The 14843-nt window shown below is 36.6% G+C and overlaps 1 protein-coding gene across 2 annotated transcripts in view; it reads right to left on the reverse strand.

Annotated features, from left to right (window-relative positions):
• Positions 1-14843, reverse strand: part of LOC148949407 (regulator of microtubule dynamics protein 1-like) — a 67855-nt gene that overhangs the window by 18756 nt on the left and 34256 nt on the right. For both annotated transcript variants that reach the window (XM_089093426.1, XM_089093427.1), the window contains exons 2-3: positions 10144-10536; positions 7248-7362 (exon numbers count right to left, since the gene is read on the reverse strand). In XM_089093426.1, coding sequence (XP_088949552.1) covers positions 7248-7362; positions 10144-10503 — 475 coding nt within the window. In that variant the 5' untranslated portion in view covers positions 10504-10536. The remainder of the gene's footprint in view (positions 1-7247; positions 7363-10143; positions 10537-14843) is intronic.

The following is a 14843-nucleotide window of genomic DNA, read 5'->3' on the forward strand; positions in this document are numbered from 1 at the left end:
TGACACGGCTTAAAACATGAGACTTATTACAAAAAAGTGATAATTCTCACAAAATACTATCAATTGTGCCCTCTTCCGATCTTCCAGGATCCCTCGTTTAGTACCATAACACCTAAAAAAAACACACACACACATCCGTGATCTTTCTTCTGGCAAAAAAACGCAGAACTCCAAATTTGTGTAGATAGGAGCTTGAAACGTCTACAGTGGGATTCTCTGATATGCTGAATCTGATGGCGAGATTTTCATTAAGAACGCTTGACTTTTCTGGGGTGTTTCTCCTCTTCCTCAAAAATTTAGCAATTTTTTCAGGCTCATAACTTTTGATTGATAACATTAAACTTAATGAACTCTATATATTTGGAATCAGCATAAAAATTCAATTCTTTTGAAGTATCTATTTTTATCAAATTTCGTTTTTTAGAGTTTCGTTTACTGTTAAGCCGAGTCGGTCCTTACTTACTGTTTGATACTATGCAAGCACCTTTTCACTATTCAATAGTAAAATTGGTCTCCTTCCAAATAAATCCTAGCATCAGGGCCGTATCCAGGATTTTTTTTTCGGGGTGTGGGGGGGGGGGGGTACACGAGTATTTTTTTCGGGAGGGGGAGAGGTACACAAAAAACTCGAAAAGCGCATACAAAATTTGTTTATATCCATTTTTCTTACGTTTTTACGAATCAGACAAACATTTCAGTGGGGGGGGGGGTTAAAAACCCCTACCCTCCTCCTTGGATACGGCCTTGCCTAGCATTACGTTTGCTGAGAACAGGACCTCAAGCAAAGAACCGAACGAGCATGATCAAGAATTTTAATGTTGCATATGAAAAATATCAGACAAAATAACAATTGGCAGGCACTTAAGCAAAGCTTTTCCTCCTGAAAAGCTCTGCAATGTCATCCCTACCAATATCAGGAGAAAAAGAGTGACTTGTTGAATCCTTGAAGCTAGTACCTTTATCAAGAAAATTGTAATAAAGAACATTCACCGACAAATTTCATTCAGAGATCAGTTGACACTTGCAATAAGCTCCCAGCAAAAGTAATCTTCAGGAGGCAATCTTTAAGCATAATTATGACAGATTTGAATCCTTTAAGAATGATAACCGGCAAGATTAGCGGCACGCATTATCATTTGCTGGTACCACAAATCTTGCGAATTTTTTTTAGAAAAGCTCTTTCTTCTACCAAAACAAATATTTACCGTAGCAATAAGCTATTAGACGCTTCATTGGAGCGTGCATTTAGGGCGGGAGGCGTCTTTTCGAGGCCACATTGATACTCACTGACCGTAAAATAGACAAATGAATCATAGTTTCTTACGTATAGTGAAACGTTGTTTTTTTTTCACTAAAGTAATCAATAATTATGTAATATAACTAATTTTTGTGATTTTTGGACAAAGTAATACACTTTATACAGGATACTAATCTAAGATTAAAAGTAGTGCCTTTGTAAAAATATTTTTTTCTTTTTTTTATTGGACCTTTAACTTCTGCCTCAGCTTGTATTTTGTCATTATAAATGACATATCACTGGACCTTTGTTTCTTTTAATTGTTCAGACGGTGGACAAAAACTTCTCCTTTTGCCTCGGCTTGTCTTTTGTCACTATGAAAGATATATCGCCAAACCTTTATTTCTTTTTATTGTTCAGGTGGTGGGACAGACACTTCTTTTTTTTCAACGATTTATCAAGTCCAGGTTTTTGATTTTTAAAGGTACGGAAGAAATTGATGACCACCTTTGTTTCTTTTAATTGTTCCAGTGGTGGGACAAAAACTTTTTCTTTTGCCTCGGCTTGTCTTTTACCATTATGAAAAACATATCACCGAACATTTTTAAAGATACGGTAGGTATTGATGACCTTATCCACGTCAAAATCCAAAACCCGATCATCATCGCTATTATTTCCAATTTGTTTGGTTTGTTTTATCTCGGCTTGTCTTTCGCCATTATGAAATACATGTCGTCGAATCTTTGGTTTTTTTGGGTTTTTTTTTCATGATGATCTTATCCATGTCAAAATCCCTAACCCAATCATCATCGCTATCAGTTTCAATTCTGACACGTTTTGATTCTCGCTGTCCAGGTTGATTTTTATTGACTCGCACACATGCTCGGTGTCGCATGTCTTCTAACCGCGCGTGTCTTTTCTCCTCATTTTCATTTTTGACTCGCTCATATTCTCGGTGTCACATGTCTTTTAACCGCGTGGGTCTTTGCTCTTCATTCTTATTTTTGACATACCACCACTTTTCTACTAACCTCCTGTGTCTTTGCTCTTCATTTTCATTTTTGACTCGCTCACATATCCGGTGTCGCATGTCTTCTAACCGCGTGTGTCTTTGCTCTTCATTTTCATTTTTGACACGCTCTAATTGTCGTTTTTGCATATCTTCTAACTATCTTCTAACCTCCCATGTCTTTGCTGTTCATTTTCATTTTTGACACGTTTTGGATTTTAAATACTTCAGACAATTTAACATTGGCCTGTGCTTTAGCTACCCGTATTGGTTTTGTCGCAATTGAGGGTGCAAATTTTCATTTTTTGAACCTTCCAACAGACATTATATTATATAAATAACTGTTGCGTTGGAAACTCAACAATCTTATTTATGCTATGTATGACATTATATAAGAAAATGTTTATGATGTCATGGTTGCAGCAGCAGCTGCAACCTAGTAAAGAGCGAACCACATCCCATAGTAATTAAAAGTTGAAAAACGTGTTTAAAAAAAACTGTCTAATGAGAAAAAATTGCAATTTGACATTGAATCAGGAATGGTAACTATTGTTTCGGTTAATTTTAGAAGTAAAAGTCTTTCGCGAAAAGAAATTTAGAGTGTTCTTAAAACAGTGTCTAAAACCCCACGACACTAGTGTTAGATCGAAATAAAAAGCTCACTCATCGAAGCAACATGATAAAAAATCCTGAGTCGGATATCTAAAGTCCTTTACATTGAACACCAAGGAAAAGGACTTTTTTGCATGGGTAGCAAAGATCTGTCTCCCTTTTTTTTCTTTTTTTTTTCCAGGGCTAGCGGTTTACCAGAACATCTTAGAAAGATGCTTAATGGCTCATTAGAAATCTGTTTCTCACATCTCAGTGCTTTTTATAAATTCCTCTATCTGCAAGTGCCATATGGCACAAAAATGGCAAATTTTGTGCCATTTCTCAAGTTGTGGGGCTTACAGGCTACAAAAAACATCGTATACAGATTTTTAATAGTTCACATTAAAGCTATCTCTCATATATACGTTTTATTTATGAAGTCCACCACCTACAACTGCCAAATGGCACTATAAATGGCATTATTGATGCCATGTCTTAAGTGGAAAAACTAGGAGCTAGTGGGCTGCCAGAACTTCTTAGAGAGATGTTTAATGGTTGATTTGAAAGCTATTGCTCATATCTACGTCATTTTAATCTGTTTTGCCATCCGTAAGTGCCAAATAGTACAAAAAATGGCACCTTTTGTGCCACTTCTTAAGTTGAAAAGCTTCGAAGTATAAAACGGTACCATTGTAATAATTATGGTCCAAAACCCTTAATTGGAGATTTACAGGGGACCCTCACCGTATACTTCCCCTCCCAGCCCCCTTAGTAAGTCTCATTAGTGCGTTGGGAGAATTCACTATGAACTGTTTAAAATTTAGGAATGGTAACTATTATTTTGGTTCGTCTTAGAAGTAAAAGTTTATTGCGAAAAGAAATTTATGGTGATTTCGAAAAAGGGGAAATGCAAGTTTTTGATTAGCTGAGTAGGGAAAGAAAAATAGAAAAACTGTTTATTTAAAAAAAAAACAAGAAAAAAGGTAGGATTGTACATAGGATGCAAAGTGGTTACCGCTTCTCTTCATAATGGTTCAAAATTGAATTTGCGCCAAAAACAATTATTATATTCTGAAGAAGCCTAAAATTAGGCATCAAGTGGTACGTTCACTTGAATCATAGGTCATATTTGTGAGTATTTTCAACTGAAACTAAGAAGTGACATTAAAACTTAAAACGAGCGTACATTATTCCATATAAATAAAAAGATCATGGCAGCGTTGTTTGTGCATTAAATTCTAATCAAAAACGAACAAAGATTAATTTTAAAAAAACAAAGTTTTTCCGAGGGAAGTAAAGAGCGAAGTTGAAACTTAAAACGGACAAAAATTATTACTTCACAGCCTATTGAATATATATTAATGTAACTAGCAGGGCCGTATCCAGGATTTTTGTTCAGGGGGGGTTTTACTAATTTTTGACTTTTTTTTGGGGGGGGGGGGTTACTAATTTTTGAGTCAGTTTTCGACTAATTTTACTGATTTTTACCTAGGTTTTAATAATTTTTGACTTATTTTCGACTCGGTCAAAAATTTCGGGGGGGGGGGGGTTAAAACCCGGTAACCCCCCCCCCCGGTGACGGCCTTGGTAACTAGTGTAAATAAACCAACTAGTTATGTTTCCCAATGCTTTTAAGATTATACAAAAATAGTGCTTTACTGAAAACTCGGAAGTAAAGTATAAAAAACAGGATTATTAATTAAAGAGTAAAAAATGAGTATCCTGACAACACTAAAGGAATCTATAAAGCTTTTCATAGTCTTACACCAGTTTCGACATTAGTAACTTTCAGTATACAATTAAAATTATCTTAAAAACATAAGCGTAAAACTAAATATTTTTTTAATAACCGCGAAGTAATTGAACAGCATACAGAAATATTGGATTGATTTACCAAGCAGCATTTTGCTCTCACCAGCTATAATACCAATAGTGGGTAATATACAGTCTTAAATTGTAAGAAATATGCTTTAGTATCACTTAAAATGAAGATCAAATAAGACATAATATGAACTCTGGAAATCCGATTATTTCTCTCTATACAAGAATGAATTTCAAGCTATGATGGAAATTCTAAAGCTAGTCTATAGTCCTAATAATATGAATATAGCCTTACTTCAAATTTGTGAACACAATAATTCCGATATGTCCTTTTAAGGCACGACACAAGAGCGTGTCGTTCAGCTGAGCTATTGCGCTGAGCTGATACTATGTTAGACTTAAAAAAATAAAGAAAATTCTCAAGTAGAGTTTTCCCTTTTCTCGAATTAGATTGACCCTAAGAGCAATTGATATCATTTTCATTGTATAAAAAGTGTCCTTAATTGGTTTGCTTTTACTGTACCATAATCCTATATTATTTTGTGTTTTCAGTAAAGCGCTAGTTTTGTATAATCCTAAGAGTATAGGGAAGCATTATTAGTTGGTTTATTTATACTAGTTATATTAATATATATTAAATAGGCTGTGAAGTAATAAATTTTGTCCGTTTTAAGTTTCAACTTCGCTCTTTACTTCCCTCGGAAAAACTTAGTTTTTTTTTAAATCATAAGAAATGCTTAAATGAAGTATTAACATAGTACATGAAGTTGTATGCAAAAACCAAAATTAATGCTCTTAACGAATTTTCACATACTTCTGACCTATCTAGATCGTTATTTTATGCGAGAATATCCCAAGATACCACTTTTACCGAAAAAATATGGAACCGTTTTCGAGAAAAAATACATACATAGATTTATAAATACATATGCCATTATTGCTCGTTTATAAAGATAGTGTATAAATGTGTGTGTGTGTTTGTGTTTGTTTGTGCGTATATATATGGGGCTATACGGTTGCCATACTCCTGTTTGTGCTAATTTCTGTTGTTTTTAAGTTTTACTTTACTACTGGTCTTAATTTACGTACCTTTTAAGATTTAATTCTTCATCTACAGTAAACCATATAGTTGTATTATGGGTTAAGATGTGGAATATTTGTAAAGTCTTCTCGAACATTACGAGAAAGTTTCAACTCCAGCCCCCGAAAATATCTTCCCGCGATAATGCTGATATGCCATTTCGGTGACCTTAATACACATAGTGTCTTGTAATTAACCTGTGCTCCCTCACTCAAGTCAAAATCGTTGGTTTCTTTACCCCTTCCCCAGCAGCCCCTAAAATTTTCAACTTGATCCCCCACTTCATTCGCAAGGCATTGCTTACAATTTGAACCCGGGTGCATATAACGTCTTTTAATTTACTCAGGTAGGCCTTTCGTTTCTAGAGTATGCTTTCAAGAAACTCTGAGAATTTTGGGCTAGCAAACGATCCCTAAGAGCTCCTGGCTGACGGAAAATACAAGACCAAGATGGGTGCCTTTTCTATAATAACCTATCTGTAAACAATATGCCATTTGCATAATTTAGGGTCATTGTCCTTTGAGCTGGGGGAAGCGGGAGGGTGATGTCAACCTCAAACACATATTTATTAAAATTTCTGACGTTTCCGAACAAAATGAATATCTAGAAATTTGTATTCAATATCATGGCGGTTACAGGGGGTCATCGATAAAAAAAGAGGGAAAGAGAGGGAGGCTGGACGCCCTCTAGATACTTTCAGTCCCCTAAAAAGAGCAATAGAACTTTAAATTTCCAGTCGAATGAACCACCTCCATGGTTTTGTGCTCTTATTGGCGCAAGGACCTACAGCTACAATTTTCAAACTCATCAGACCTGAAAAGTTTTTGGGCCACTCCTTGGAGGGGGGCTAATCTCCCCCCCTCCCCTAAAAAGGAAAATGTGTGACTCTTCTAACCCAGGGAGCAATCCCTGAAAGTTTCGAGCCATTGGATAACCATGGTTTAGCAATACCCCCTTTTCGACTATAGAAATTATCTGTCAACAGTTTACCATCTCCATAATCTGTATGCATAAGCCATAATCTGCATATATCATTAGGCCGTTTGACTATTCTCAACAAAATAAGAATCACAAATATTGACCAGGTGTCTTGGGGGTTATTATATTAAGAAAAGACTGCATGCAATTGAGTCTTGCAAGGAAATGAGGGATGCATAAAAAGAAAGCAAAAAAGATGCCAAAATCCCACGGATCAACCACATGGATGTAAATACTTAGTCCAAAAACTTGTATGTATGGGAAGTCCAAAGCACTATCCTTCCACTGTATAAAAAAAAAACTATGGCTCAGAGCATGCTCTTTTAGTATTTTCAGCCCCTGCCCCAAGAAAAACACACTAAATACTTAGAGCTATGTGTAGCTATAAACATCCTTAGCTAAACAAATAAAATTAAAACGAATATAAGTCAAAAGAGAAAAATGTAAAATCGAAATGTCAAAAGCGGAAAATCTGTTTAAAATATGTCTGAAATTTAACAGTCCAGGAACTAGAAAAACGATGGTATTACCTCTTTCTATCAGTACTTTTTTCTGAGATAAATCAGGTTCTTCACGTGCATACAATGGGTGATTTAAAACGCAGGCACATGACAAATAGCACAGAAATTTGAAGTCATCTGAATGCTAAAAAAAAGAGAAAAAAATTACCTTTCCATGCGTGAACAGTTACAAGCGTGTCAGTTCAATGAATAATTATTATCGGTAAGATGCGGTTAACGAAGATATGACCACAGACAGTGAATGAACACAAAACATAATTTTTGCTAAGGTCAAAACCAAATTGAACGAAGGACGATGAGGATTTAAGATTTGTGTACGGTCTAAATCTAATTAAATAAAAAAAACAAGTTTTTTTAAACTGAAAGTAAGGAGCGACATTAAAACTTAAAACGAACAGAAATTATTCCGGATATGAAAGGGACTGCCCCCTCCTCAACGCCTCGCTCTTTACGCTAAAGTTTTTTATTGTTTTAAAAAATAAAGTTGTGAGACAGAGTCAAACTTTAGCGTAAAGGGCGAGGCGTTGAGGAGGGGACAGTCCCTTTCATATACGGAATAATTTCTGTTCGTTTTAAGTTTTAGTGCCACTCCTTACTTTCAGTTTAAAAAACTTGTCTTTTTTATTTAATTTTTGAACGTTTTTGTATTAATACAGGTTTTGATCTTGGCTCACCGTACATGAATAATTAAAACAAAATTTTCATATTAGTTTACTTTTATTTAATTAAATGGCTTTCTCGAAACTTGTTTAATTTTATTTACGAACGTTTTTATTAGTAATAAATATACGTAACTTACGAATTAACTTACGTAACGAACTTATATATTCATATATTTTTAATACGTTTATTATGGGGTTCGCCCCCTAGTTAATACCTTGCTCTTTAAGCAAAAGTTCGAATTTTGTTCCAATTCTCTAAAAATGACCGCTTAATCACAAAGGCCGTTAATTAGAATAAATAGCTCTTATGAAAGTACTAAAAAATCTTTGGCTTAAAGAGCGAGGCATTGACTACGGGGTGAACCCAATTATAAACGAAATATTTTCTGTTTGTTTAAAGTTTCGATGTTGCTGCTGTTGCAGTTGAAATACTTGTTTTTTTTTATATTAAATTTCCGATCTTTTTTTAAATAATGCTGGGAAGTCCGGCGTCCCCTTCATAGCAATGTCCCTTCCCCCATGAAAACTTCCTTCATGAAAAGATCCTCCCACATAACCCCCGACCCACCCACCCCCTCTCCCACTACCAGGAAAAATCTCCCCTTAAAACGTCTGTATACTTCCAAATAACCAATACTATATGTTAACATTAGGTAAAGTCCATAACTTTCAGCCCTCCCCCGGGAACATAGGCGAATTAAGTCATCCTAAAAGACATACTTATTATATTGTCAAAAATGCTGAACAAAATGGCTATCTGAAAATTCTGATCAGATGACTTCGGGAAAAAATGACCGTCGGAGGGGGCCTAGTTGCCTTCAATTTTTTTTTGGCCACTTAAAAAGGGCACTAGAACTTTTAATTTCCATTCCATTGAGCCCTCCCACGATATTCTAGGACAACTGGGTCGATACGATGACCCCTGGGGAAAAAAAACAACAAACAAACAAACAAATAAACACGCACCCATGATCTTTCTTCTGGCAAAAAATGTAAAATTCCACATTTTTGTAGATGGGAGCTTGAAACCTCCACAGTAGGGTTCTCTAATACGCTGAATATGATGGTGAGATTTTCATTAAGGTTCTACAACTTTTCGGGGGTCTTTCCCCCTTTTTTCGAAAATCAGCCAAATTTTCTCAGGCGCCTAACTTTTGATGGGTAGGATTAAACTTGATGAAACTTTATTTGAAATCAGCATTGAAATCTGATTCTTTTGCTGTATCTATTCTAATCAAAATACCGTTTTCTAGAGTTTCGGTTACCATTGAGCCGGGTCGCTCCTTACTTACAGTTCGTTACCACGAACTGTTTGATATATAGAGTAAAACTATAAAAAATATGTTTTTGTAAGAATACACAAGTCTCATGCCAGACCCACACCATAGTCATAATTGTCAATAAAAAAGTCAAGATTTGTGAATGACATGTTTTTTCCTCGATTCTAACGTCATATTTGTAGGCCACCACAGAAGTAGAAATTCAAATACCGAGGAATAGATTTGAAAAGCTTAACCAATTTGTTCCCAATTATTACTTAGTAACACTATGTCTTTGAGTTTTTTCCAAGATTCGTCTTAAAGATGTTGGAACTGTTGTTCCAAGTTTCTATTTTTTCTAATTTCAAAAGGAAAATATGTCTTAGATCTTTACTCTGATTAATCAAATCATCAATTTTACGCTTGAAAACTTAACAATGTTCAAATCGACAGATTACTAATAAATGCATTATAGGTGCTGTAGCTATGCGTAATAGCGAAAAGTGAAATTAATTTTAGGGCACCGTTTTTAATTTTTTTTTTAGGGGAGGGGAGTCCTTCAAACCAAGCAGACTTCCTACCATGTATGGGAGTGCTATAAACCATACCAAATCTGCATACCCGAGAGAAAGAATCCCCACTAATTGGTACTAGACTTTAAAGAAATTTCTTTGTTCTATTTTATTTTTAATAAACATCATTTTCTATTGCATTTTACTATACTGTTTATTTTCTTCTAAAAACAGTATTCCCTTATGTAGTGAATGTTAACCAAAAATTCAAGGAGAAGGGGGAAAAATCTAAACAGTCTACAAATAGAATTACCATGTTTACTAAGCAGAAAATTTTGGAATTGTAATTTCAATGGCAAATAATCGCTATAATGTGCTATAAGTCAATAAATTCTAAATTCGTAAGTTGATAAGTTCGTGTTGATAAGTTCGACAAAATAGGGAAATTAAATTTTAACAAAAAGAAACTTACACTCTTTTCAAAGCTTGACACAATTTCAAGAGCCTTCACAAGACAATCCTTATCCCCTAAAAAAAGCTCGTCTATTTTTAAATAATCAGGATGCTTTTTAGCCTCCCCTTTTAAAAGTACACTTCCTTCTCCTTCTTCAACATCAAAAAATTCTTCACTTTCACTAGATAAAGATGTCATAGACTGTCTCCTTGAAATCACATCTTCTTTTGTCACTTCCACTTGATTCTCTAATATTTTAAGGCGTCTCTCAAGTTTTTTCCTTTTCTCCCGTTCCTCTTCAAGCTCTTTCACAAGAAAAAACAAAGCAGATACAGAAACTGCAAGCAAAAGAACAGCCCAAGTCGTGGATGACAACATTTCTTAGATCTTTTATTTCTTGTCTACGGTACCCTGAAAGAAAATGCTTGGAATTTATTTGTGTACAAATAATACAAATATATTTGTATACACTAATATGTACACAATAATAATACATTTGTGCATATATATTTGGTACATTTTTGTAATAAGCACGTAATCTACAAGCTATCCAGCCCTAATTGTTGAAAACTTGTATTAAGACAGAAGAATAGGTAAATATAAAAGAATACAAAAGCAGGTCAATTTCAGAAGTTTCTCGGTTTTATCCAAACAAACTTTGGCATTTAATTCAAATTCATATGTAACTAACCAAATTGAACAAGTTTTGAATTTGTCTAGTTCTGCTAAATAAAACTGCAAGGTAAGTGGTGACAATAATTTATAATTCTTTTATTAAACCAGGTTAAGGCAACAAACATTCAATCTAATTGTATTTAGTTTCATAGCTGCTAAAATAAATTCAGTAAGAATATCATAGACAGCGCAATAGTACTACCTAAGTAAAGAGTGAAGTGGACACAATGTATTATTATATTTTTTTTTCTGACCAAGGTACTTCTTACAGAAAGAAGGAGTTGTCGTAGAAACTTAAAAAAGGGCTCATTCGATTGAAAATTAAAAGTTTAACTGCCTTTTTCAAGAGTCAAAAGTGATTGAAGAGAAATCATCCCCCCTTCTACGTCCATCATTTCCCTAAACACATCCAATCAAAATTTTGAGATAGCCATTTTCTGACCATTATTTTTCTCTGACCAAGGGACTTCTTACAGGAGGAGTTGTCGTACAAACTTCGAAAAGAGCTCATTCGATTGGAAATTGAAAGTTCAAGTGCCCTTTTTAAGAGTCAAAACTGATTGGGGCAAAACCAGCCGCCCCCCTTCATGCCCATCATTTCCACAAATAGATCCAATCAAAATTTTGAGATAGCCATTTTGTTCATTAAAGTTGAAAGATCAAGCAATTATGTCTTTGGGGATATCAACCCCTAAAGCCCTCAGGGCAAGGACTATAAGTTATGCTAGTTGCCCATTGTTAAGATATATGGTTTTTATGAAAGGAGTAGTCGTATAAACTTTGGATGGGGCTCATTTGATTGGAAATCGAAAGTCCTAGTGCCCTTTTTAAAACTCAAAAGTGATTGCAGAGCAAATAGTACCCTTACCCTCTTTTCCCCAAATGCATCTGACCAAAATTTTGCGATGGCTATTTTGTTCAAAATAGTCTAAAGATCATATAGCTTACGGGATTGACACAAACCCCCAGATCCTGGGCGCAAGGGATGTACGTTACGCCCCGGAGGCATATAACATTTTTATAGAAAGCGTGGTAATATAAACTTCGGAGGAGGCTCATTTGATTGGAAATTCAAAGTTCTAATTCCCTTTTTCAGAGTCAAAAGTGGTGGGAGGGCAACTATCGCAGCTACCAATACTACTACCATTGCTACTAGTGGGGTATACTTCTGGCAAAAAGCACGAAAACTGGTGGAAATATAGATTACAGCAGAGGAAATCTAATGGTGACAGGAAGCACGTCGAGTGGGCGCTCTAAAGCAACTTTAAGAGCGCCCCAAGCACAAAAAAATGCGCAAGTTTGCCAGCATCTCTACAAAAGCATTAAAATCTCTGAATATACATATTAAGATATGGCGATTCCAACGGCGGCTATATAAAAAGTAAAGGATCGCTACGAAGCGCACAAAAGAGCGCTAAAATAAGCACGTAAAACGTAAAATAGGAGCGCCTATTCCATCTAATACCCAAACAGGCAAAAACATAGTTAGAGTACTGGAAATTCGAAGATTACAAGCAGCAGTTCGAGTCTACACGCCAAAGCGCAAATTTGCGCACTCAGAAGCGCGCAAAAAGCACAAAACTGATAGAAAGTTTGAAGAAACACTGGAAAATGTGGCAATGTAGTACAAAGTATGGGGAACCCAATAATCACAGGCAGACAGTCGGGCGATCGCTTTATAGCACCTTTGCAATCGTTGAAACGAGCGTTAAAAGCGCAAAACTCATCTGCTTGTTACAGAAAGTTCAGATTTGGCAGAAATACGGTTTGAAATACCGAGAGTCGAGTAGTGTTGAAAACAAAATGAATCTATACGCCAGAATCTGATTCTGGCATATCTTAATGCCCGCTTCAAGCGCGAAAATAGAAAAATTTACAAAACATTAGTTTCTTAAAACAATCGATAATTCGAAATGACACCAAACATGCAATACGAAACGCGATTTAGAGCGTCCAGCAGAGCCCACGACACTTAATGACACGAAAAGAATGAAGGATTGCGGACACAGATAGAGACCTACATGGCACTTTTTTGGAGATGCGCAACCAAAAAAGCCATTTCCGTTTGCTACTTTAGCTAACTTGTCTTGATTGTCATTGTAATTGGAAAATGGAATACAAAATAAGGCAAAAATTATCACATAGTATGATACGTCGCTGAGATATCAGATCACATAATGAGCAACCGAGATTCTAAGTTAGTCTTAAGCCTTAAAAGGGACATCAAAATACATAATACATAAAAATTCATTACATTTGGCAGGACCCGTGGCAAGAACATAACTCGGTGCACTCAAGTGAGCTGTTCTTGCAGTTGTAGCGCCCAGAGCATTATTTTTTGCAACTGCATCGTATAAATTATCGGCAGGCAACAGAAGCTTGGGGCAGGGCTGACCATAGGGGAGCTCAAAGCCCCATGCTAATCTTTTCCAATCCGTAATCGTTGGGGTTCTTTTCAGGAATAATGGCGAAATGAGAACTGGACCATACCTGGGCTTGAATGTAAGCGTGCCGAATGTCCTAGTTTAGCGCATCCTGGACTGGCAAAAATCTGTCCAGGGATGATACTTTTTTTGAAGAGATACTTCCTCAACTTTTTTACCGACTCTTTCTCACTGGATCTGTCATATACAAGCAAAATGAACTTTACAATCTGTGCAAAGTCCTTTTCAGTGAGTTGTTGAAGAGGAGAAGACAGGCGGCTGAAGACCGTTCTTATGGCACCATGCGCTTCCCATGCTTTCCAAAACCTTCCTTTGCCTTGCCACAGGAATGCGGACACAGTATCGCAGCCACTTAAAGCATGGAAAAAAGCAGAGACTGCACCTTTTCTTCACCAAGTACAGTTGCTATGTTGTGAACATATATGTAGCGGAAACTCTTCCCTTGGCCGTAGGCTACGTGCAGTTGATCAACCCCAATAAGAAAGTACTTTGCAATGAGGAGAACAACTGCATCTGAATCAACCGTTCTGACAGTGATGAATTTCATGTTGCAGCGCGCTTGATGAAGGCAGTGTAGGGCTATCCTGCTATCTATCTCCTCGTGGTTGCTAGGATGAATTTCAGCCAAGTCAGTTAAAATTGTACTTCTTGCACTAGCACCAGAAATCACGACAACCAAACGATTGGTAGCAGTGTCGCACATCTTTTCTGCCATGAACTCGAATAGGCTCTACTTGTTGTCTGAACACTGAAGAAAACTAGTCATGTTTTTGGAATCGGCGTTCTTTCTTCAACCTTTGTCCGATACATAGCCTTGCCGCACCTTTCTCGTGTAGAAGTTTTCAAGCTGTAGGACTTATAAACGCAAAAGACGACATCAACTCATTGTGTTTCACTTGTGATCTGCTTACGAAGGTATTGGCAGATTTCTTCTGTAACATATCCGCTACACGTCTTGCTTTTTTGGCTTTATAGGGTGGGCTAGAACAGCACCGTCTGGCTAAGTGGACGTGCGCTGGGTTGAGATTTCTTTGTCCAAGGGGCACGGGTTCGATCCCTGGCGTGGCCAGTTTCTTGGTTTGGGACGCGGGTCAGTGGTGTGACTTGTAAGCTTAGCCACAGTGAACCCAGCTCTAAATGAGCACCTGGAGAAATCTGTGAAAGGTATGCAAGAAGTGTGTGTAAAAGTGCAGGGTAGCTGGCCACCAGCCCCCCATTGCGCTACTTGGATGAATGATCATAAAAAAGAGATCAACACTGTCAGTTTGAACCTTAATGGTATTGTGCCGTCATACTACTTACATACTAGAACAGCACCATCAAAAACCATGGAACCGGCGTGAGGTTTCTCGGTCAACACTTCAGAAGAATAAGCTGTGAGCAGGGTTACAACATCAAACTTCGTGCCGGATCTCAGATTACCATGATCAGAGATTGAAGGAGGGAAACGCTGGTTCTCGTGTTTGAAAAACCCTTCCAAGTCAGCGCCTCCGGTGTTGCAGCCAATATAGCGTTTGGCAAATAGGGCCGTATCTCACTTGGCCATCTGAAAGATCGATTTCGACTTCGGTATCGATGATGGAATGGGAGTCGAAAATA

The sequence above is a fragment of the Artemia sp. Qi Xiang Cuo genome, chromosome 8 (assembly GCF_049724085.1).
Source record: "Artemia sp. Qi Xiang Cuo chromosome 8, ASM4972408v1, whole genome shotgun sequence".
Classification (NCBI taxonomy): domain Eukaryota; kingdom Metazoa; phylum Arthropoda; class Branchiopoda; order Anostraca; family Artemiidae; genus Artemia; species Artemia sp. Qi Xiang Cuo.